Here is a 25,194-nt window from a genome sequence, read left to right as displayed (position 1 = left end):
CCTGTCGGAGTTCTAGTCAAGAATCACCAGATGGTGACAGATGAAATGCCCCTTCTCCCAGGCAACAGGAATAAACATGGAGAAAAGAATGAAAAGAACAGAGAAAGGACTTGCTTCTAGACTTGCCAACTCACTTGGATTTGAACTTTTAGTACTTGTAACACATCTTATGGCTAACAGAGTCCATTTAATACAGTCTATAAATATAATTCATTTAAATCACATTTCATGTTTCAGATGGAGTGGGAGAGACTCGGAGGTAAATTCCATCTCATAGGCCTCTTAGAAAATAAAGAAAAGCCTCCTTGAAGTGCTTTACATTTTTCTAAAGTTTTTTTTAATTTTAATTCCCTATTAGAATTAGAAACTATGGTAACTGGGCTTTGTCAGTTCCATTCACTAGTGTAACCCCATAGCCAAGAAATTATTCTGGAAATACAGTAAGTGCTCAATAAAATGTATTAAATATATTAACAAATTCTATATCTCTTGACCCCAAATGACAATTTCCTTGATACCTTTTAATATATGTGTATATTTTTAAAACATTTTTCTTATTCCTTGATTCATGTTTTTCTTGTTTCCCACTTAAAAAAACAAGATTTCTTTTCCTCATTGATAGCTCTGATTATCACTTATTTTACCACAGTTGTCAAATAACCAATATTATTTAAAATCTGAGCAGGGGGGCATCTCATGAACATAGGAGACCAGTAAAGTATAGGAAGGGGACTAGGTGAGCAGAGAGAGGAGAGAAGGAGAGGGTAACTGGGGAATGAAACTGACCAAATTATATGAATATGTAACAATGAATCCCAGTATTATGTATAACTTCAATATACTAATAAAAGGGAAAAAATCTCTTCACACACAGACCTCTTCAACTAATGTATGTGTATATGTGTGTGTGTGTATCTGTGTGTTTAAAAATGTTCTCTAAGATATAACACTTTTTCTTCCTTCCTTAGAATTATAAAAATAAAAAAGAAAGAACATCCTTACATGCTGTCATCTCTACTTTTATTCAGTGTCAAAAGCAGTATTTGTTCATATTACAACCAATATCATCAAGAAAGTCTTTTAATATTGGGACATTGTCAGTCTCAAAGTGACAGATACTAGTTTTCTTTTTCTTTCTTTCTTTCTTTTTTTTTTGGTACCAGGGATTGAATTCAGGGACACAACCACTGAGCCACATCCCCAGCAGCTATTTTGTAAAGACAGGGTCTCACTGAGTTGCTTAGCATCTCGCTTTTTCTGAGGCTGGCTTTTAACTTGCAATCCTCCTGCCTCAGCCTCCCCACTCACTGGGATTACAGGTATGCACCACCATGCCCGGCTAGATCCTAGTTTCCTAAAACTTTAATTTTTACTTGAAGTAAAATTTGTATCACTAGCAACAATCAGTCTCTTAAACAGGATCACTTTGTTTTCATAAAAAATGACCAATAAAAACCCAAGATTGAATAAGCATCATTTGTCAGATGTTCTTTGAGTAAAAATGGTGTTCTACAGCAATCATGGCTAGGTCAGTTCATGACTCAGTCACACGAGGCTTTCCTCAAGACTCCTGCTATACTTCGGTGTGTAGCACAGTTGCTTAATGTGGACCCAATTTTTTCACACAAAAAATATGTACTCAAAGGTTTGGATTTAATAAAATTATTTTTATTGTTTCATCAAGGATGTTCGTACATAAAACTGGCTTTTTTTCCCTCTGTGAACAGACTCATCAAATAAGTTTCCTCTAAACAGAGAAGAAACAACCTTAGTTAGATTCATTCCAAAGACTCCTGGGATATGTCCCTGCATCAAAATCATTAATACCACTCCCTATCTACACGGTCTTTAAATTTCTTTATCTTCTCAATCTGTTTTTATAAAAAAATATTAAGTTCTCAATAGTAAAACTTTGAATATTCATAATGGCCTATTTGGGCTGGCTGTATAATCTTCCCTGGTGAGCTAGGTTTGATGATGGTCACATTTTGCATGGTAAGACATAAAGTATAGATTTTTGCCCTATGCTCAAAATGTCCTTGGAAGCATGAATCAATGTTCAATGTTCAGTTTTGACTCAATTCAAAGGTTCAGAGGTAATAACTGAACTACATATGTCATTATCCCAGGGGAATACAAAGGGGCAAGGACAGATGTCAGAAAAGAGGTCCCAGGGAGATGAAAGGAGGTCTCTGTTGTTCACAACTGGTCAGATACCCTGTGGGATACAGCTACACCTCTGACTAACCAGAAGCTTGACCATTAAAACCAATGAATTGAGAGGACAAAAATCCTGGAGTCCCTCTGCCTCTCCCTACACCTCTGCCCCTTGCCAATCTTCTTAATAAGCCCCCACCCCCAATACCACCGACATTGCTATTAAATGGGTTAAGGTCTAGGAAATTAGCAGGGCCACATTTTAACTCTACACTGATGCTACAGACTGAACATTTGTGTTCCCCTGAAATTACTATGTTGAAATTCTAATCACAATGTGATGACATTAGCAAGTGGGCCCCATGGTAAGTAGGTCATGAGGGTGAAACCCTTATCAATGGGATCAGTGGCCTTTTAAGAGACCTAAGAGAGTTCACTCACTCACTCTGTCATGTGAGGACAAAGCAAGAAAACAGCTATCTATGTACTACGAAGTGGGCCTCTTACCAGACTTCAAACCTGTCATTGTTTTGAACTTGTTGTGCTTCCCAGCATCCAGAATTGTGAGAAATAAATTTCTGGTGTTTGTAAGCGACCAAGTCTATGGAATTCTATTACAGCAACCCAGAGGGATGAAGACACAAATGGATATCAGGAGTGGTTTGTACTGTACCTAAATATGAAAGTGGCTTTGGAACTAGGTATAGTGTAGAGGCTGGAAGGGTTTTGAGGCACAAGCTGAAAAAAGCCTGCATTGCCATGAATGGTGGAAGGTGATTCTGGTGAGAGTCCAGAAAGAAAGAACAACTGTAGAAATAGCTTCAGTTTTCTTAGAAAATGCCTCAATAAAAAGAATGCCTCAACAGAAAGTTGTTTGGAAGATGGATGGTAAAGCCAATCTGATAAAGCCTCATATGACAATGAGGAATATATTATTATATTATTGGAAAGTGTGGAAAAGATGATCCTTGTTAGGCAGTGACAAAGGATCTAGCTAAATCAAGTTTGTGCTCCAGAGTTTTATGGAAGGGAGAACTTGTGAGTGATGAAATTAGATACCTGCCTGAAGTTATTTCTAAGCAAAATGTTAGAGGTATAACAGCTCCTCCTGAGTGCTTATAATAAAATGTGAAAAGAAAGATGTGACTTAAAGACAGAATTGTTAAGCAAAAGATTGAGAAAGTTCTCAGTCTATCCTACATCAAGAAAAAAAAGAGAGAGAGAGAGAGAGAACACTAAGGGTGTGCCCAACTGACCATTTGATAAGGAGATTAGTGTGGATCAGATATTTCAACAGAAGCCAAGATCTGTTTTCCAAAACAATGGAAGAATGATAGAGCTGCTACTCCTATCAATCATTTAAGGCACAAGGGAGATTAGAGAGAAGCAGAGCAGTTTGAAAGCGACCATGGCACCTGAGGGCCTTGGGCCTGAGCTGCTCAGCACCATCGCACATCATAGGCTTCACTGTTGCACTCTGGCACCATTCCTCAGCCACCCAGGTGCAGGCAGCAATCTCTCTCTCACTTCCTCTTTTTCTTTCTTATTTTTCTTTCTTTTTCTTATCTTTTTTTGCAGTACTGGGAATTGAACCCCAGGGGCACCTTACGACTGAACTACATCCCTAGGTTTTGTTTGTTTGTTTGTTTGTATGATACAGGGGGTCTCTAAGTTACCAAGGCTGGTCTCAAATTTGTGATGCTCCTGGCTCAGCTTCCTGAGTCACTGGGATTGCGAGCATGTGCCTCCCAGGTAGCCATCTTTTGTGGCATCCACACAGTGCAATCTGCACTGGCCCACAGAGAGCAAAGGACATGGGGTAGCATAGAAAATCTGCCTCCACCTGGGTTTCAAAGGACAGAGGTACCTGGAGCCAGGGATGCAGAACAAAACTCTGGCATGGGAGAACTGCAGCAGTCGGGGAAGGACTGCTGCAGAAAGTGCTGTGGAACTGTCACACCAAGCCCTAAGAGTGACACTTCCACCCAGTGGTCCTGGAGGGACGAACAATGAGAATCTAAAAGGCTTATTTTCAAGCCTTAAGGTCTAATGGAATTTTCCCCATTAGGTTTTGCCTTTCCTGGGACATCTGCCCCCTACATTTCTCCCTTCAGAATGGGAATGCCCATCCTACACCTATCCCACCCTTATATTTTGGATGCACAGAACTTACTTGGTTTCACAGTCATCTCAGGATAAAACAATCTTAGTGTCACTCATATTTGATTTAGATGATATTTAGATGAGACTGGATCATAAGACATTTGAGCTGGTGCTTGAACACATGAAGACTTTTGAGATTGGTTGCATGTATGAATATATTTTATATGTAATTTGGGGCATCAGGGGCAAAATGCCATAAACTGAACGTGTGTTTTCCCCCAACTTCATAGTTGAAATCCTAACCTCTAAGGTGATGGTTTTAGCAGGTGAATGAATACTTTCAAGGGTGCAGTCATCATGAATGGGACTAATGCCTTTATAAGAGACCCCCGAGAGCTCCCTCACCCCTTCAACCATGTGAAGACACAGCAAGAAGATGGCCATATGTAAAAGAGAAAGTGTACCTTCACCAGACACCAAATTTGCTGGCACCTTGATCTCAGGCTTCTCAGCCTACTGAACAAATCTTCTGTGCTTATAAGCACCCCAGTTCATGGTGTTCTGTTACAGCAGCCTAGACAAAGACAAATAAATTCTCCTAATGAACTGTCATCTTTAGCAGGAATTATGTTCAACCAATGGCTTTTTAAAATGTACAATATGACACCAGGCATTCCATTTCAGCTCTGCATTATGCTTGGATTCACACAGTGTTCTCTCGATTCGGAGCTGGTTCTCCTGCATGTAATAGTCAATGTATGACTGAAAGAATGATACTCATTCTTTCTTGTGTCTTTTATTTCTGAGCAGTGCATAGCATACTCATGCATTCACTCTATTACAATAATGCTAATGACCCCAACTGACACTCTAGATACTATAAACTAGTTCTTCTAGTTACTATAAATTAGTCCTTAACAGCAACAAATAAGCTAGTCAGCACTTGGGGTATGAAATATTTGTACATGACTGAAGGTCAGAGTTGCCTCCATTTTCAGGTGAAGACAAGAAGGCTATTAACTAGCATTAGGGGTCACTGTCTCCAACATTTCTGGAAAGATTTCTGTCCATCTTGTCCTATCTCTTTGAAAATTGGTCCTGAGAACAATCCAAGTGAAATATATTGAAGCACTAAATAGAAAGCTGTTTTGTACAAAGTTTTCATAGCCATGAGTCAACAGTGCTGTGATGTAGGCCCCTTTGTCAATCATATTTCACAAATGAAGACAGTGAAGTGAAGAGCAAGGTGTGGCATGATGGAATGCACACAATTGTATTCACAAAGTGTAGTCATATTTGCAGATAAGAATCTTGCTATATGGGGACACACTTCTCACCCTGTAACAGTGATTATCAGACAAGACAGCATTGTCTCATGAATGCAAACACTGTTAAAGAAGCACATGCTAAGCAAAAAAATAAATCTCCAATTTGTGGGTAGATACTCAGAGTCCCGAAGAACCCCTAAGTTATTTTCTTTGAAATACATCCACTTTCCAAGCCTGGGGATTTCTCTTTTCACCATCCTTTTCCCCCACAAAACCCTTAGACTGCATTGCATGATTTTAATTCCCTAAATTTGTTTGGGGATACATAATTCAGAAAACTTTAGGAAGGATTTCATCTATGAACTCTTCATAAAGAACTAGGATAGGACAAAAGTGTATGAATTACTGAGGTTTAAGACATACATGCTATATATATATGAGCACTGAATATTTGTTAAGGCATTTATGGAGAGAACTTAAGCTACCATAATATCTTGCTGGAGGCATAAGTCAACTCTTTGTCTTGTACCTACTAAATTAAACTTCTTATATTTTGGTACATTAAAGAATATTACACACAAAAAACTTCAAAGACTAGCCGCATCACTTCTTTGTAGATGCAAAATCTAAGGCCCCACTAGGCTGGGAGTATACCTCAGTGGCAGAGTGCTTGCCTAGCAGAAACAAGACCCTGGTTCCATCTCTAGCATCATAAAAAAAATTTTTTTAAAAGAGCAGTTCAGGGATTGAGGCAGGAGGATTTCAAGTTCAAGGCAACTTAGTGAGACCCTGCCTCAAAAATAAAAAAATAATAAAAAGTATGAGGGATGTAGTTCAATGGTAAAGAGCCCCTGGTGCTGGGTTTAATCTCCAGTATCAGAAATAAAACAGAAAAAAAAAAAAAAATCCCAAGGCTCAGGTAGGTTAAGAGATGTGTCCAAGATCACATTTAATTTATGGCAGACCTGGGTCTGGGAAGAACCTAGTCATAGACACCTTCTCCCACTCAACAAGGTGACCTCGCACACTGGTGTCACGTCAGAGAGAACCCTGTGAAAGGAAGACACAGCTCCATTGCTAGGCACATCAAGGGCACTTGGCCACCATCTATGAAATGAAAGCCAGTGTTGCTTCTCCCTGTCTTTCATGGAACTCCAGGAGATACCTCAGACAAGACAGCTGACCCTTAACTGGATCACAAACCAGGAAATGCTCACAAACTGAACGCCTGTGGCTGCTTGCCATGACAGGCTGTACATCATCCTAAAGACAAATAAGCTTCAACACAACTGGAGTGCCTGGGGCATTCAGTTCTACTTTCATGTTGATGGAAACATACAGGCTGTCCGGTCAAACCAGACAACTCTTATTATTCTGTTCAGAAGTATAAGGAACAACTGGTTAATCCCCCTGATCAAAATACACAAGGAGAAATTACTCATCTATGAGACATTCCACTTCGGAGGGAAGACACAAGGCAGCCTAGGGCAAGGTGAATATAAGAAAGGTCAGAAAGGCAACTGAGAACACAGAGAATGTAGCTATGAATATATGTTCTTTTGACTAAAAAGCAGATGGTGAATTAGCTTGACACAGTTTTTCTTACTCAGGCACATCCCTGGAAACAAACAGACGGAATCTCTCATTGCCAAATTCTAACACATTTCATGTTCATGTTCAATGTTGAAACACTGGACTTGCCAAATACCAGTATATTGCCTATAGTTTAAGACATACATAGGGGAGAGAATATCAAAAATCCATAGCGAGATACTCTGCCTCCACTGCAGCAAGGAAAATACTCTATTTAGGTGAATTTTTACAAAAAGCAGCAAGTTTGTGGGTCCAAACATGTAAACTGAAGATGGTCAATGTCCATAAAAAATATTTACTCTTTTACTATAAAAAATACAGAAGCAACCCCTAAGGGTAATAATTCGTATCTGTTACTTGATAGGGCTCATTATGAAAGCTACAGCAACTAATGCTTATCCTAAAGGATAGTCAAAAGAATAGCTATTAGAGTCAAACATTAAGGCAACCTATAAAATAAACCTCATAAAGGCTATTTAGTCTGTGTTATTCTGATACTTTTTGAAATTACTCCTTAAATACTAGAGCCCAAAACTCTTGAGTTGAAAAATTTTGATTCCTATCAACCAGCCACCTCAGTGCCTGGGCTTCCTTCTTGGACTGCTGGAAGCTTGGTATCCACATCTCCCGCAGAGAGTTCCGACGTGGAGCCAGAGGCGCTGGAGATGAGAAAGCAAACATGGTTGGCTCTGGGCAACTCAGGTGCGTAACTTCAGCCTTCCATTTTTTAGAGGGTAAACCCTGCAAAAGACGGAAGAAAAAGAACTTAAGACATAGGATAAAGAAGCCCAATTCCTATGTTTCCATCTCATAATAATAAAATACTACACACACTTTCCCTAAAGTAAATATCTTCCCTCACAGGGTCTCAGTAGTTACACTGCTGGACAGTTGAAAGGGAAAGAAAGTATCTAATCCTTATGGAAACTACTCTGGGTACCACACACACTGCTAGCCAGCTGCATGGTTTGTCTCATTTAATTCTTATGATATGCAAATTAAATAAATACGACTACCTTATTTTACAGAGGTGGGAACTAAGGTTCCAAGTTATAAAAACTATCCCAAACAAATCCTGATGTAACTAAAATTTAACCTAGTTCTCTCCAGAGTCTAAAGAATTCTCCTCCCTTTTGTTATCAGTTTGTGCTTTATTTGCGTATTTATTTGCGTATTTGCCACTGCCACTATCTTCCTCCCCTTAGAAAGACTTTTTAATGTGTTTAATACAATTCATGGTATTTCAAAGTCCTTTGGTAAAACATTCTCATTCTCTGGTCATTGGTTCTTGATTGACTTCATGTTATATATCTTATTTTCTTTGCTACTTTTTTCACCAAGAATCATCTTTACCTCTATCTACCCATGCTGTAACTCACACATCTACTCCCTTGTTTTTAATGTATTTCCACTGCACTCAACTGTCCATTACACTAGGATGTTTCTAACAAACAGTAATAAAACCTCACATTTGCAAACCTCAGAATCTTGGTATCAAAATGCTTTCATGTGGACATACGCTGTTATGAGCTTGATCCATGCCCTTTCCTGGTTTATTTCCATGGTCACCTGACTAGTGATCCTGATTCATCCTTGATCCCCTGCCAGTCTATACTCAGCAGTTCTTTGCATTCTAAGTTTTTTGATGACCTACAAGTTCCAGATTCCCTCTAAGAATTTTCTAAGGGAAGGAGAGAGGGAGAAAGGGAAAGAGAGAGAGAGAGAGAGAGAGAGAGAGAGACTAAAGACTGGACATACACATCTAATTTCATTTGCTCATGAAACACCATTAACATAGGAGTAAAATGATTGTCCTTAAAAGTTATGAACCTGTAAGAATTAAGAGAAGACAGCAGAAGAGTAGTAACGTGTTGGGCACTAGAACAAACAGGTGAGAGCGTAGTAAAGAGAGAAGCTGCAGAAGTGTGAGATGAAAAGCAGCCTGTTTTACACTGCAGAACCCCAAAGAATAAGAGGCAATAGAGAGGCAAAGAATAAGGAGGCAAAGAATAAGAGGGGCAACAAATTTAAAATAATAGAAAGTCTGTTCAAGTGTTGAAAGAAAAAGCTGAAAAACATTTGACAAAGTAGAAGAAAAGAGTAAATAAATGGAAAAAGTATTTGAATATTGGACCTCTAGGATCAGTTCAACACCACACAACCAATCCAGGAGGTCCAAATGCAAATATTAAAAGTTCTATCAAAGCAAGAGGGAAGGAAAGAAATGCCCAAGGAAATAATGCAAGGCAATTCCCCCAAGATGGAAGACCTCACTTTCGGATATAAAAGCCTCAATGAGGGCCCAGCATGACAAACACAAAGAGTTTCTTGCCAAAGTATATTTTTATAAAATTTTCAGAAGAAAAAGATTCTACAACCTCCCTGGTAAGACAAGATCAATTCAAGGATCAGAAGTTAGGATGGTTTTAGATTTTCTGACAGCAATGCCAGACGTTAAGAAGCAATGGTGAGATTCACTGATGAATGTAAAGTTTAGAGAGTAAAACTTCGGAGAAAAAGGATATCTGCATATCTTCAAACTGCTCCACAGAAGTACTTTTAATTACTCTGGTGGTCTGGTACTTTGAACACATATCTACAAATTTTTTGATATTCTTCTCTTAAGGAGATAAAGTTTAATTCCTCTTTCTTTGAATCTGGGCTGGACTTAGTGACTCACTAAGTGAAAAAAAAAAAGTAACTTCACAGTGGAAAAATCCACTAGATACCAGCCTTAATAAAGGGACCAAAGTTAATACCACCAGTAATGTTATGTGGCTATCATGTACCCCCTGAGATTAGACACAGTGAGGATACTTCTCTTCTGTAGTATTATTTCTCCAAATCTATAGCCCAGTGTGAACCTGAGAAAGAAAACATCAGACTAACCACACGGAGGGTCATTTTATAGAAATATGACCAGATGACCAGCACTGTTCAAAAGTTATTAAAAATAAGGAATATGGAGATCACAGATTGAAGGAGACTTAGGTCATATGATGGCTAGAAACACCCTAGAACCTGGATGTGGTCCTGGAGGAGACAAAGGCTATTAGGGAAATACGATGAAAAATGACTAAAGTTTATAGCTTAACCAATATTAATTTATTAGTGTTGAAAAATGTACCATGATTACATGAAAAATTAACATTAGAAGCCAGGTGAAGGGTATATAGAACTCTGAGTTTCCTTTTTAATTCTTCTATAAACAAATTATTTCAAAATAAACATTTTTGAAAGGCAATACAAAATGCCTTCAAATTCTTAGGGACGTCTACTTTCATAGTTTACACTCAAACTATTGCTTAAATGTTAGAGTGGAATTAAGACCTTTTTATATACTCTCCCAAACACCTCTTTTTAGGTAGCTACTAAAGCAGAACAGAATCAAGTAAGGAGGTCCCAAGGTGATTACCACAAACAGCTTTGAGAGGGCATTGTTCATCTTTATTGAGTGGTAAGTACAAAGGCAGTCAGGCAGTGTGCTGCTGAACTGAAGAATCAGATGTAAGTAGCTAAGAACTATGAAAGGGGAAGCTGGGGTTCAATATAAAGAACAATGTAATTGTCCAATCTGGCAAATGATAAAATATGCTGCCTTAAAATCAATGAAATCATCAGTGCTGGAAATGCTCAAATTAGGACACAACTTGCTCACGATATTTGAATCATCAGTCAGCTGGGAGTTAAGACTCATCACATAACCTTCAATGGCCTTCTCAATCCCCACCCTGTAATAACTGTTTACATGAGACCATTGGAAATGACAGTTTATTTCACTGACAGTCCATTTAAGAAGACTCCACTCAACAGTGCAGGATAAGGTTCCATCTGAAGGTGAGATAACAAAGGAAAGAATCCTATAAAATGAACTCTTTCACTCTGAGATTCTGACAAAAATATTTCACAGTATGACCTGAAGGAAGTGTGTTTGATGAAATCACTATGGCATTTTTTAGAAATAACTAACCCTCAGTATTTCTTTCTAGCTGAGATCTTGAGTAGAAAAACAAGCTATTTCTAAAACATGATTTTAAAAGATATTCCTTCCAAAGAGAATATGGCTCCTTCTTCAACAATGAGGAAAAACTCAGATAATCCTCAAATTATAAACTTTTCTTGAGTCTACTTGGAGAACTGAATTCCAGAGTGAGAAACCCTTCCATGCAGAGATTGGATACATGATCTGCTTCACCTCTGGCAGAACAAAGGAGAAAAATGTGGTCACCATACAAATAGGTAATAAGAAATCAGGTAAAATTTTAACAAATTCTTAAAGGTTAGTGTTGGCTACCACGTCAGTTTGGAATAGCTGGGAGATCCAGTTGCCAAAGGAAAGTTCTAACTTATTCAAGAGCTCTTTTCTATGCCTCTCATTCAATGCCAAAAAGGAAGATGAGAACAGGGAGGAAACTGGAAAGGGCCCCCCGCTTTGGCACAGTGCAATGGCAGGGGGAGATCAAATTCTGCTGAGAGATATTCAATAAGTCTCTTCAACCTCCCCAAACCCTTTTCTCAATAAAGTGAAAAAGCCTTAAGCCACTGTAGAAGTAGTAAGAAATTCTTCTGCCTCCAGTTCCAAGAGAAAAATCTATTATTTCTAGGGGAGGGGGACAAAGCAAAACTCTTCTTTCTCATGGTTGGGAGAAAGTTCGAAACTATCTTGGGCCTAGTATCCCACAGTGATACCAGAGGTGACCTACACTGGTGAGGGACAAAAAACTCTCTCCCACCCAATCCAACAAAAAACACATAGCTTAGCTGCCATGGGATGTAGAGGCTGGAACGGTAGAAAAGCTTCACCACCAAGACCTAGGGATTGAGGGCCTGCCCAGGCCTGGGGTTGCCAAACAACAAAGAAGCCGCCATACTCACAACATGAGCCTACCACTAAGTAACAGGAAATGGCAGTTACACAGCATGAGGAACAATGCAGGAATCAATAAAAGCTGAGGATGGAGAATAAACACTGAGAAAAAACTCTTTAGCACTCTAGGTCCCACTGTAAGCATGGGCAATAGCAAGGCTTAGTTACTAGATAAATGTTATTACTGAAAAAAATTGAAGACTGTGGAGCACTAAAGGTAATAAATCCCAAATCTAGCTCAACTCCCTTACCCACCAACAGCCTGATGGAAAAGACCTGCCCCTTTCTACACACAAATGCTATTTACCTCAGTCTGTATACTCGTGTGCATGATATCCAGCAATCCATCAAAAAAAAATTTTTTTTAAAAGACACATTTTTTAAAAAGGATGTGAACAGCTAAAACAATCAACAGAAACAGACTCAGATGATGGCACTATCGGCAGGAACTTCAAAATATCTACTATTAAAAATTATAGTGGAGAAGGTAGAAAACATACATGAACATAAGAGTAAATTCAGCAAAGAGATGTAATATAAAGAAAGGATTAAATGGAAATGCCAGGTTTCAGCAATCAGAGATGTTACATTAAGTGATCTCTAAGCTACTTTCCACTCTAATATTCTGAGATCATCACATCAGAAGGTAAGAGAAGAAAACTTAAAGAATGGCCCAAATTGAATCAGGAGGACATAGAAAATTTAAACATCAATTTCAAGCAATGAAATTGAAGACACCATCAAAAGTCTACAAAGAAATAAAAACCCAGGACCAGACAGATTGTCAGCAGAGTTCTACCAGACCTTCAAAGAAGAACTAACACCAATCCTCCTCAAATTTTTCATAAATATAAAATGAGGAAAGAAAGCCTTCCAAACTCATTCTGTGAAGCTAGTTTACCCTGATACCAAAACCAAACAAGGACACATCAAGGAAAGAAAACTTTAGATAGATCAATATCGCTGAAGAACATAGATGCAAAAATTCTTAATAAAATACTGGCAAATCACATAAAAAATATTAAAAAGATAATGCACCATGATCAAGTGGGGTTCATCCCAGGGATGCAAGGTTGGTTCAACATATGGAAATCAATAAATGTAATTCACCACAACAATAGCCCTAATGACAAGAATCACATGATTATCTCAATAGATGCAAAAAAGGCTTTTGACAAAATACAGCATCCATTCATGTTCAAAACACTAGAAAAACTAGGGTTAGTACGAACATGCCTTAACATGTAAAAACTACATGCACTACACCCATAGCCCACATCATTCTAAATAGAGAAAACCTACAAGTATTCCCTTTAAAAACTGGAACAAGATAGGGATGGCCTCTGTCACCACTTCTATTCAACACAGTCCTTAAAACTCTAGGCAGGGCAATTAGACAGGAGAAAGAAATTAAAGGATACAAGTAGGAAAAGAAGAGCTCAAATTATCCCTATTTGCCCATGACATGATTCTATATTTAAAGACCCAAAAAACCACCAAAAAGCTTCTACAACTCATAAATGAATTCAGCAAAGTAGCAGGATATAAAATTAAAAACCATAAATCAATTGCATTCCTATACATCACTGATGAATCAACTGAAAGAGAAATTAGGAAAACTATTCCATTCACCATAGCCTAAAATAAAATAAAATAAAATAAAATCTATTTAACAAGAGGTGAAAGACCTCTACAATGAAAACAACAGAATACTTAAGAAAGAAATTGAAGACCTTAGAAGATGGAAAGATCTTCCATGTTCTTGGATAGGCAGAATTAATATTATCAAAATGGCCATACTATCAAAAGTGCTGTACAGATTTAATGCAATTTCAATGACATTATTAAAATTCCAATGATGTTATTCATAGAAATAGAAAGAGAAATCATGAAATTCATTTGGAATAGTAAGAGGCCCAGATTAGCAAAAGCAATCCTTATCAAGAAAAGTGAAAAAGGAGGCATCACAATTCCAGACCTTAAATTATACTACAGAGCTATGGTAACAAAAACAGTATGGTATTGGCACCAAAACAGATATGAAGACCAATGGAACAGAAGACACAGAGACAAATTCACATAAATACAATTATCTCATACTAGACAAAGGTGCCATAAATATACATTGGAAGAAAGACAGCCTCTTCAACAAACGGTGATGGGAAACTGGAAATCTATATGTAGCAGAATGAAATGGAACCCCTATTTCTCACCCTACACAAAACTCAAAGTGGATCAAGGACCTAAGCATTAGACCAGAGACCCTGCACCTACTAGAAGAAAAAGTAGGACCAACTCTCTTGTCGGCTTAGGAACCAACTTCCTGAACAAGAAGTAAAATCAAGAATCAATAAATGGGATGGTATCAAACTAAAAAGCTTTTTCACAGCAATGGAAACCAACAAGAACGTGAAGAGCCTACAGAAGGGGAGAAAATCTTTGCCACCTGCACTTCAGAGCACTAATCTCCAGGATATATAAAGAATTCAAAAAGTTTAACACTAAGAAAAACAAAAAAACAAAAAAAAAAACAAAAAGCCCAATCAATAAATGGACAAAGGAACTGAAAAGGCACTTAACAGAAGAATAGAATGGTCAACAAATATACGAAAAAATATTCAGCATCTCTAGCAATTGGAGAAATGCAAATTAAAACCATACTGAGGTTTTTCAAGATGGCAGACTAGAGGGCGGCTGCATTTCATGTTGCTCCAGGACTCAGGATTCAAAAGAGGAGATAGTGAATGACTTGAGACCAACTCAAAGCCACCGGGTGAGTCTCTCCCGTTGGGGAGGCGTCCCGGATGGGGCGGTAGCCCCGGAACGCAGGGAACTTTGTGAAGTAGAGTTGCCGGGCGAGACACCCCTCCCCCCACTGGAGCGGTAAACACGGACCACTGGGAACTTTGCAGAGGAAGCTGCTCAGCACAGTGCTTGGTTTTAGAGTAAACCGCTGGGCTTCGGCGGCTGCCCAGAGGACGGCCTGCATAGGCAGGCGATTAGGTGCAGAACAGGGTCCCAGGTCCTATGCAGCTTTTCGGTGGAAGAGCTGCAGAGACAAGCTGAGGGGCGGAGCGAAGGTTCCAGGACTGCGGGCAGATTCTCTGAGGAGAGGCAACCTAAGGAGACTCGTCTGCGAAGGGTGAGGCTCCCAGGCCCAGGAGGTAGGTCCGGGCCCCAGGGAACGTTGCCTGGGAAGGCTGCCCTGCCCAGGCAGCAAGATATCCTTCTCCCTGCTGGAGCAGTGAACATGGACAGCGGGGAACTTTGCAGAGGAGGCTGCGCAGCACAGCGCTTGGTTTCGGAGCAACCCGTCGGGGCTCCGGTGGCTGCCAGAGGAAGAGATGGGCAGCAAGCTGTTTGGACTCAGTGCAACGTCCTGAACAACAGGGCGGGGGCCGTCCTGAGGAGGTGGAGGTGCGCAGTGAGTTGCTTGGTCTCCAAGCGCCCACACAGAACAAAAGGTGGCTGCCTGGAGGAAGAGGCGAGTGGCGGGTCACTGGGGCTTGGAGCATATGTACGAGGCTCCAGGTGGCTCCTCAGAGGAGGGGTCACATAGCCAGGCGATTAGGTGCAAAGCAAGGTCCGGGGACCTACGCGCCTTTTGGTGAAAGAGCTACACAGAGACAAGCTGAGGACTGCGGGGGGCTTCTCTGAGGAGGGGCCACCTAAGGAGACTCGTCTGCGAAGGGTGAAGCTCCCAGGCCCAGGAGGTAGGTCCGGGCTCCTGGGAATGTTGCCTGGGAAGGTTGCCCTGCCCAGGCGGTAATTGTGGACTGAGGGGAACCTCTAGGAGGGGAACTGACCAGCGAGACCTCCCCACCGGGTGAGTCTTCCCCACCAGGTGAAGTTTTCCCACAAGGACAGTAAAACCAGAGACACAGGCCCAAACAGGCCTTGCCTCAGCCCGCAGTGTAGTTCCCCTTTGGATGACCATTGGTCAACAAGTGGAGGCACCTCTGCCCACTAGCAGGGAATATACCCCACCTGAAGACCACCACCCCTAGAGAGGCAGCTTCCTTGGGAAGCACCGCATTATCAACTTCCTCCAAGACTTCAGGCTACTGAAGGATAAGAGGGGATATACTAGAAATCTTCAGGGACATTATAAGTCAATAGAGGAAATCTGCAACATCTCAGCACTCCACTGATACCTGAACGACATGAGAAAACAAGGGAAGAAAATGCCTCAAACAAATCTGGATGTTACATCAATAAAATCCAATTGACAGCATGGCAGAAGAAATGTCAGAAAGGGAGTTCAGAATGTACATAATTAACATGATAAGGGAAGCAAATGATGAAATGAAAGAACAAATGCAGGCATTGAATGAACGCACCAATCGACAGTTAACAGAGCAAATACAGGAAGCAAAAGACCATTTCAATAAAGAGTTAGACATATTGAAAAAACCAAACAGAAATCCTTGAAATGAAGGAAATAATAAACCAAATTAAGAACTCCATAGAAAGCACAACCAATAGGATAGAACACCTGGAAGACAGAACCTCAGATATTGAAGACAAAATATTTAACCTTGAAAGCAAAGTTGAACAAACAGAGAAGATGGTAAGAAATCATGAACAGAATCTTCAAGAACTATGGGATATCATGAAAAGGCCAAATTTGAGAATTATTGGGATTGAGGAAGGCTTAGAGAAACAAACCAAAGGAATGAACAATCTGTTCAATGAAATAATTTCAGAAAATTTCCCAAATCTGAAGAATGAAATGGAAAATCAAGTACAAGAGGCTTATAGGACTCCAAATACACAAAATTACAACAGACCCGGACCAAGGCACATTATAATGAAAATACCTAACATACAAAATAAAGACAGAATTTTAAAGGCTGTGAGAGAAAAGAACCAAATTACATTCAAGGGGAAACCAATACGGATATCAGCAGATTTTTCAATCCAGACCTTAAAAACTAGAAGGGCCTGGAATAACATTTTTCAAGTCCTAAAAGAAAATGGATGCCAACCAAGAACTTTATACCCAGCAAAACTTACCTTCTGATTTGACGATGAAATAAAATCCTTCCATGGTAAACAAAAGCTAAAAGAATTTACAAAAAGAAAGCCAGCATTACAGAACATTCTCAGCAAAATATTCCATGAGGAAGAGATGAAAAACAAAGAAGCAAATCAGCAAAGGGAGGAGCTATCCTAAAGGAACTCTCAAATAAAGAGAAACCAAGTCATGTCAAAAATAAACAACTAAATGAATAAAATGAGTCAAATGACCGGGAATACAAATCATATCTCAGTAATAACCCTGAATATTAATGGTCTGAATTCATCAAACAAAAGACATAGACTGGCAGATTGGATAAAAAAGAAAGATCCAACAATATGTTGCCTACAAGAGACTCATTTTATAGAAAGAGATACCCATAGACTAAAGGTGAAAGGATGGGAAAAAACATACCATGTACATGGACCCAGCAAAAAAGCTGGGGTATCCATCCTCATTTCAGATAATGTGGACTTCAAGCCAAAGTTAGTCAGAAGGGATAAAGAAGGACATTTCATACTGCTTAAGGGAAGCATAAATCAGCAAGACATAACAATCATAAATATCTATGCCCCAAACAGTGGCACCCATGTATGTCAAACAAATTCTTCTCAATCTCAGAAACCAAATAGACCATAATACAATAATAATAGGTGATTTTAACATGCCTCTCCCACCACTGGACAGATCTTCCAAACAAAAATTGAACAAAGAAACCATAGATCTCAATAACACAATCAATAATTTAGACTTAACAGACATTAATAGAATATACCATCCAACGAAGAGTGAATACACTTTCTTCTCAGCAGCACATGGATCCTTCTCTAAAATAGACCATATATTATGCCACAAAGCTAATGTCAGCAAATACAAGAAGATAGAGACAATTCCTTGTATTCTATCAGATCATAATGGATTGAAATTAGAAATAAATGAAAGAGTAAAAAACAGAAACTACTCCAACACCTGGAGATTAAACAATATGCTATTATATGATGAATGGATAACAGAAGATATTAGGAAGGAAATTAAAAAATTCATAGAGGTAAATGAGAACAAAGAAACATCATATCAAAATCTCTGGGATACTATGAAAGCAGTACTTAGAGAAAAATTTATTTCATGGAGCACATTCAATAAAAGAAGTAAAACTCAACAAATAAACGACCTAACACTACAGCTCAAAGCCCTAGAAAAAGAAGAACAGACCAGACCAACACCAAAAGTAGTAGAAGACAGGAAATAGTTAAACTCAGAGTTGAAATCAATGAAATTGAAACAAAAGAAACAATACAAACATTGACAAAATAAATAGTTGGTTCTTTGAAAAAATAAACAAAATTGATAAACCTTTAGCCACACTAACAAAGAGAAGATGAGAGAAAACCCAAATCACCAAAATTCAGAATGAACAAGGAAACATCACAACAGACACAATTGAAATACAAAACATAATTAGAAGCTATTTTGAAAATCTATACTCCAACAAAATAGAAAATTTCGAAGATATCAACAAGTTTCTAGAGACATATGAATTGCCTAAACTAAACGAGGAGGATATACACAATTTAAATAGACCAATTTCAAGTAATGAAATAGAAGAAGTCATCAAAAGCCTACCAACAAAGAAAAGTCCAGGACCTGATGGGTTCTCAGCCGAGTTCTACAAAACCTTTAAAGAAGAGTTCATTCCAATACTTTTCAAAGTATTCCATGAAATAGAAGAGGAGGGAACTCTCCCAAACTCATTCTATGAAGCCAATATCACCCTGATACCTAAACTAGACAGAGACACATCGAGGAAAGAAAATTTTAGACCAATATCCTTAATGAACATCGACGCAAAAATTCTGAACAAAATTTTAGCAAATCATATACAAAAACATATTAAAAAGATAGTGCACCATGATCAAGTGGGTTTCATCCCAGGGATGCAAGGTTGGTTCAACATCAGGAAATCAATAAATGTAATTCACCATATCAACAGACTTAAAGTCAAGAATCACATGATTATTTCAATAGATGCAGAAAAAGCATTTGATAAAATACAGCATCCCTTCATGCTCAAAACACTAGAAAAAAAGGGATAGTGGGAACGTTCCTTAACATTGTAACGGCCATCTACGCTAAGCCCATGGCTAATATCATTCTAAATGGTGAAAAACTGAAAGCATTCCCCTAAAATCTGGAAAAAGGCAGGGATGCCCTCTCTCACCACTCCTATTCAATATTGTCCTTGAAACTCTAGCCAGAGCAATTAGACAGACCAAAGAAATTAAAGGGATACGAATAGGAAAAGAAGAATTCAAACTATCCCTATTTCCTGATGATATGATTATATACTTAGAGGAACCAGGAAATTCCATCAGAAAACTCTTAGAACTCATAAGTGAATTCAGTGAAGTAGCGGGATATAAGATCAATACTCATAAATCTAATGCATTTTTATACATAAGTGATGAATCTTCAGAAAGAGAAATTAGAAAAACTATCCCCTTCACAATAGCCTCGAAAAAAATAAAATACTTGGGAATCAATCTCACAAAAGAGGTGAAAGACCTCTACAATGAGAACTACAGAACACTAAAGAAAGAAATTCAAGAAAACCTTAGAAGATGGAAAGATCTCCCATGTTCCTGGATAGGCAGAATTAATATTGTCAAAATGGCCATACTACCAAAAGTGCTATACAGATTCAATGCAATTCCAATTAAAATCCCAACGACGTAACTTACAGAAATAGAACAAGCAATCATGAAATTCATCTGGAAGAATAAGAAACCCAGAATAGCTAAAGCAATCCTTCGCAGGAAAAATGAAGCAGGGGGTATTGCAATACCAGAACTTCAACTATACTACAAAGCAATAGTAACAAAAATGGCATGGTATTGGTACCAAAATAGACAGGTAGATCAATGGTACAGAAAGAGGACACGGACACAAACCCAAATAAATATAATTTTCTCATACTAGACAAAGGTGCCAAAAATATGCAATGGAGAAAAGATAGCCTCTTCAACAAATGGTGCTGGGAAAACTGGAAATCCATATGAAACAGAATGAAACTAAACCCATATCTCTCACCGTGCACGAAACTAAACTCAAAATGGATTAAGGACCTCGGAATCAGACCAGAGACCCTGCATCTTATAGAAGAAAAAGTAGATCCAGATCTTCAACATGTCGGCTTAGGACCAGACTTCCTCAACAGGACTCCCATAGCACAAGAAATAAAAGCAAGAATCAACAACTGGGATAGATTCAAACTAAAAAGCTTTCTCTCAGCAAAGGAAACTATCAGCAATGCGAAGAAAGAGCCTAGAGAGTGGGAGAAAATCTTTGCCAATCATACTTCAGATAGAGCACTAATCTCCAGAATCTATAAAGAACTCAAAAAACTCAACACCAAGACTACAAATAACCCAATTGACAAATGGTCTAAGGAAATGAACAGACACTTCACAGAAGAAGACCTACAGGCAATCAACAAACATATGGAAAAATGTTCAACATCTCTAGTAATAAGAGAAATGCAAATCAAAACCACCCTAAGATTCCATCTTACCCCAATTAGAATGGCGATTATCAAGAATACAAGCAACTACAGGTGTTGGAGAGGATGTGGGGAAAAAGGTACACTCATACATTGCTGGTGGGGTTGCAAATTAGTGCAGCCACTCTGGAAAGCAGTATGGAGATTCCTTAGAAAACTTGGAATGGAACTACCATTGACCCAGCTCTCCCACTCCTTGGCCTATACCCAAAGGACTTAAAATCAGCATACTACAGAGATACAGCCACATCAATGTTCATTGCTGCTCAATTCACCATAACCAGATTGTGGAACCAACCTAGATGCCCTTCAGTTGATGAATGGATAAAGAAACTGTGGCATATATATACAATGGAATATTACTCAGTCATAAAGAATGATAAAATTATGGCATTTGCAGGCAAATGGATGAAATTGGAGAATATCATGCTAAGTGAGATAAGCCAATCTCAAAAAACCAAAGGAAGAATGATCTCGCTGATAAGTGGATGATGATACGTAATGGGGCGTGGGAGGGGTTAGTTTTAGGGTTAGAGTTAGGGTTAGGGAGGGGGGGCAAGAATGGGGGAAGGAAGGACTGTATAGAGGGAAAAGAGGGATGGGAGGGGTGGGGGGAAGGGAAAAAATAACAGAATAAATCAACCAACATTACCCTATGTAAATTTATGATTACACAAATGGTATGCCTTTACTCTATATACAAACAGAGAAACAACATGTATCCCATCTGTTTACAAAAAAAAAAAAAAAAAAAAAAAAAACATACTGAGATTCCATCCTACTCCAGTCAGAATGGCAATTATCAGGAATACAAGCAATGATAAATTTTGGTGAGGATGTGGGGAAAAAGGTACACTCATACATTGCTGTTGAGACTGCTATTGGTGTGAGCGCTATGGAAAGCAGTATGGAGATTCCTTCAGAAAACTGGGAATGAAACTACCATTTGACCCAGTTATCCCACTCAGTATATTCCCAAAGGACTTAAAATCAGCATACTACAGTGATATAGCCACATCAATGTTTGTAGCAGTCAATTCACAATAGTTAAGCTATAGAACCAACCTAGGTGCCCTTCAACAGATGAATGAATAAAGAAAATGTGGTATATATACACAATGGAATATTACTCAGCCTTAAAGAAGAATGAAATTATGACATTGGCAGGCAAATAGATAAAACTGTAGAATATCACGCTAAATGAAATAAGCCAATCCCAAATAACCAAAGGCCAAATGTTTTCTCTGATAAGCAGATGCTGATCCATAGTGGAGGGTGGGTAGGGAAGAATGAAGGAACTTTGGATTGTACAGAGGGGAAAGAAGGAAGAGGTGGGGCAGGTGGGGATGGGAAGGATGGTAGAATGCGACAGGCATTATTACCCTATACACATGTATGAAAAAATAATTTTTAATTAAAAAAATAAAAAATAAAAGGTTGACTAAACATACATTTTAATAATGACAGTAAGAAGTTTTCTATTATGACATAGTCTCACAAGGAAAGACAAAATGATGGAGAAAGAGTAACAAAATTTTGGAAATGGCAAGTCAATAGATGGATGACAATGACTTAGTTGATATGAAAAAGGTAAGTTCTAAGAAGCAATAAAAAAAAGCAACTCTGAACACTATGATATCCAAAGACATTCTAGAATTTGGTGGCATAAGAAATCTCTGAAAGTGGGTACAAAGATGCAGCTAAAACCAGAAAAGGGACTTGTTTTGGCAAGAAGCAACAGAAGTCACAGATCACTCTGCACAAACAAGAAAATGATGCTCCTCTACCCCAGAAAAAGTCAAGGATCTCTTCCAAAGAATCTTGTATGGTGGGTCTTTAGATTTAGGGAGAGTGGGCACAGTGGAGGGTGAGGGCCCTGTACTCTAGCAGACACCTCTTATGTACCTGATCCTCAGTCTCACCTCTCTCAGCTGTAACAGTGTGGCTTTGTGGTCTGAGACAATTGCACACATCACCTTCTTCCGTGTGACTCCTTTCCTGCCCTAGGATGTAACTGCTGAAGTCACTACAAACTCTTCTCAGCAACTTATCACACATGTGCACGCCAAAAATAAGGGGAGAATTAAACCCAGTTGGAACATTTTTTACTTACAGAAGATTGGAGCCAATGGATACATTTACCCCCTCCCTTACCCCAATCTTGAGATGCACTATATACTTCTCAGTGGAAGAGTGAAAAGTTAACCAACCATTCATCAAAGCACTCAACTCAGTCACATTCTTATATTTTCCCCTCCTCCTTCACTGCTTCACTCATCTCTTCCTCCCTCCAACTCTCTAGGATTATACTCCCTAATAAAATTATAGCACATATGCCTCTGTTTCCATTTCTGTCTTGTGGAACCCAGTTTAAAAGAGTTGGTGCTAGGAGTGGCCCTAACAGGTATTATTCAACTGATGACAATAAAAGACCCATTGCTAGTGGTAAATAACTGCTAAAACTAATAAGGATATCACCTATCACTTTGCACATGAGTGAAAAATGCAGGGCCTGCTCTAAGGAGAAATAACTTAGATGCCAAAAAAGCCCCAGGAAGCTCTGGCTAGGACACACTGCCAAGAACTGGGGAAGCACATGTAGGGTATATCTTGAGGCATTTGGATCAGGGCGAGAGAAATATGAGGATAAATAGGAAAAACTTTATGGGCCTGGCGGGACCTTCTTATAGTATGAAATTCAATACTCTGGCAAGAACACCTGAAGCAGGTACTAATGATTTGCTGAATGTCTCCTTGACACTTGGACATGATGAGGGTGTCCCGTAAATGAGACAGAAATGGCAAAGCTTACTTGGCATAATATGAGGAAGAAAGCTCAGGAGCTGGTTAAGTTAGGATGGAATTACCAGGTAAGACTGGGAACCCACCAAAAGGACACTGAGAGGCCAAGAGGACACTTCCATTACAACTTCAGTATGGGAAATACTCAAGAGAGAAGAAGGATTTTTATAGATGTCCCTCTGGAAACAGAGTCTCTAAATAAAAATAAAAATAAAACAATTTTTTTAAGAAAGCAGCTCCAAAATGTGGCAAGACCAGATATCAGCACTTAACAGAGGCAAAGAGCAAGAAACTACCAGAAGGATTAGGAATGCCAGACTGGAGCAGCCTCAACTCACGGGTTTGTAGCATTTCTACAGCTGAGACAGATGGTCCAGGTAACTAAATTGCTCAGATTGTATAACCAAAAAGGAGAAATCATGAAGAGAAAATTGATGGTAATTACCACAATGGAACTCACTGCTTCAAAAGTTAAAATTAGGTCACAGATTAGAGGCACTGACTGAAAGGGCTATTGCTAACGTTCATTGCTCATTTGAGAAGAAAAGCAGAATATTCAGATTTTCAAAGACTTCTGGATACAGGGTATGAGTTGACACCGTTACCAGAGGCTCAAAACTATATCAGGATCCTCTGTTTAGAGGAGGAGCACGTGGTGACCTGAAGATAATGAAGTTGTTACCTATGCCTGGTAGCTTCAATGCTTCTACAAATACATCTTGTGTTTATTTCCTTGATTCCTGAGTGAGTATGTGGGGTAATTATACTTAGCAGCTGGAGGAAACGTCACATAAATTCCCTAATCTGAGGATCTAAGAGATACCATGATTAAAAAAAAAAAAAGTCATGACAAATCCCTTAAAACTGTCCCCTTTAGCCAAGACAGTGATTCCGAAGCCACACCATATCCTTGGGGAAACTTCAGAGATCAACACCTGTATCAAACTGAGGGGCTGTCCTCATGATCCCCACTCACCCCCATTTAATTCACTGACAAAAACAAATTAAATCTTGGCAGAAGACGGGGTATATTTTGACCTTAACCTAATAGTGAACCAACCACTGCTGCCCTACTGAATGTCATGTCTTTATAAGACCAACACTACTCCAACCAATATCTGACATTAATGACTACCAATAACTGTCCACTGAGAAGAAGCTCTTAACAAGCAGGTAGGTAATGTGATTTGTCCTTAGATGTCAGTTAGCTTCCATGCTGTTACCCATTACTGGTTCCATGGCCCATGAACAGAGAAGACGTGATTGCAATGATGCAGGTTATGTATGTATGAAGCAAAAAGTTTGGGCTCCCAAACATGAAGGCAGAATTCATTATTGCCGTTTTTGAATACCTTGCCTACCAGCAACAATGATCAATGCTATGGACTTTGGATAAGGCACCATTTTTTTGAAGGAAAACATCAAGACTGTTATTGACAGACTAAAATCCTTGCACCAAGAAGGAGCAGCAATTTGTCTTTGCTGAGATTGACATTTACTCTAGATACATAATTGACTTCCTTTCCCCCCATGCCTCTGCCAGCACTAACAATCCAGGGGTTACAGAATACCTTCTTTAGCAACATGATATCTCTTGCAACACTAAGAGAGACCTAAGAACCGATTGCATATTGAAGGAGCTATCAATGGACACCTGACTCGTAACAACAGGCAGTATGACAGAGAGCACAGGATTTGCTTCTTTTACCTCAGTGACTCCATCACTAAAAATAAGTTAGAACAGTCTGCTAATGAGTCAGCCTAAGTACCAGCTCAAGGATAATACTGGTTTATTAAATCAGTTATTGATATCTAGTATTGCAGTCCA

The 25,194-nt window shown here is 39.0% G+C and overlaps 1 protein-coding gene across 3 annotated transcripts in view; it reads right to left on the bottom strand.

The window, feature by feature from the left end:
- Positions 1-1,322: 1,322 nt before the first annotated feature.
- Fut10 (fucosyltransferase 10) overlaps positions 1,323-25,194 on the bottom strand; it is a 109,069-nt gene continuing 85,197 nt past the window's right edge. For all 3 annotated transcript variants that reach the window (XM_047550981.1, XM_047550982.1, XM_047550983.1), the window contains one exon: positions 1,323-7,862. In XM_047550981.1, coding sequence (XP_047406937.1) covers positions 7,629-7,862 — 234 coding nt within the window. In that variant the 3' untranslated portion in view covers positions 1,323-7,628. The remainder of the gene's footprint in view (positions 7,863-25,194) is intronic.

The sequence above is a fragment of the Sciurus carolinensis genome, chromosome 4 (assembly GCF_902686445.1).
Source record: "Sciurus carolinensis chromosome 4, mSciCar1.2, whole genome shotgun sequence".
Lineage (NCBI taxonomy): Eukaryota > Metazoa > Chordata > Mammalia > Rodentia > Sciuridae > Sciurus > Sciurus carolinensis.
This window is presented reverse-complemented; position numbering and strand designations above follow the sequence as displayed.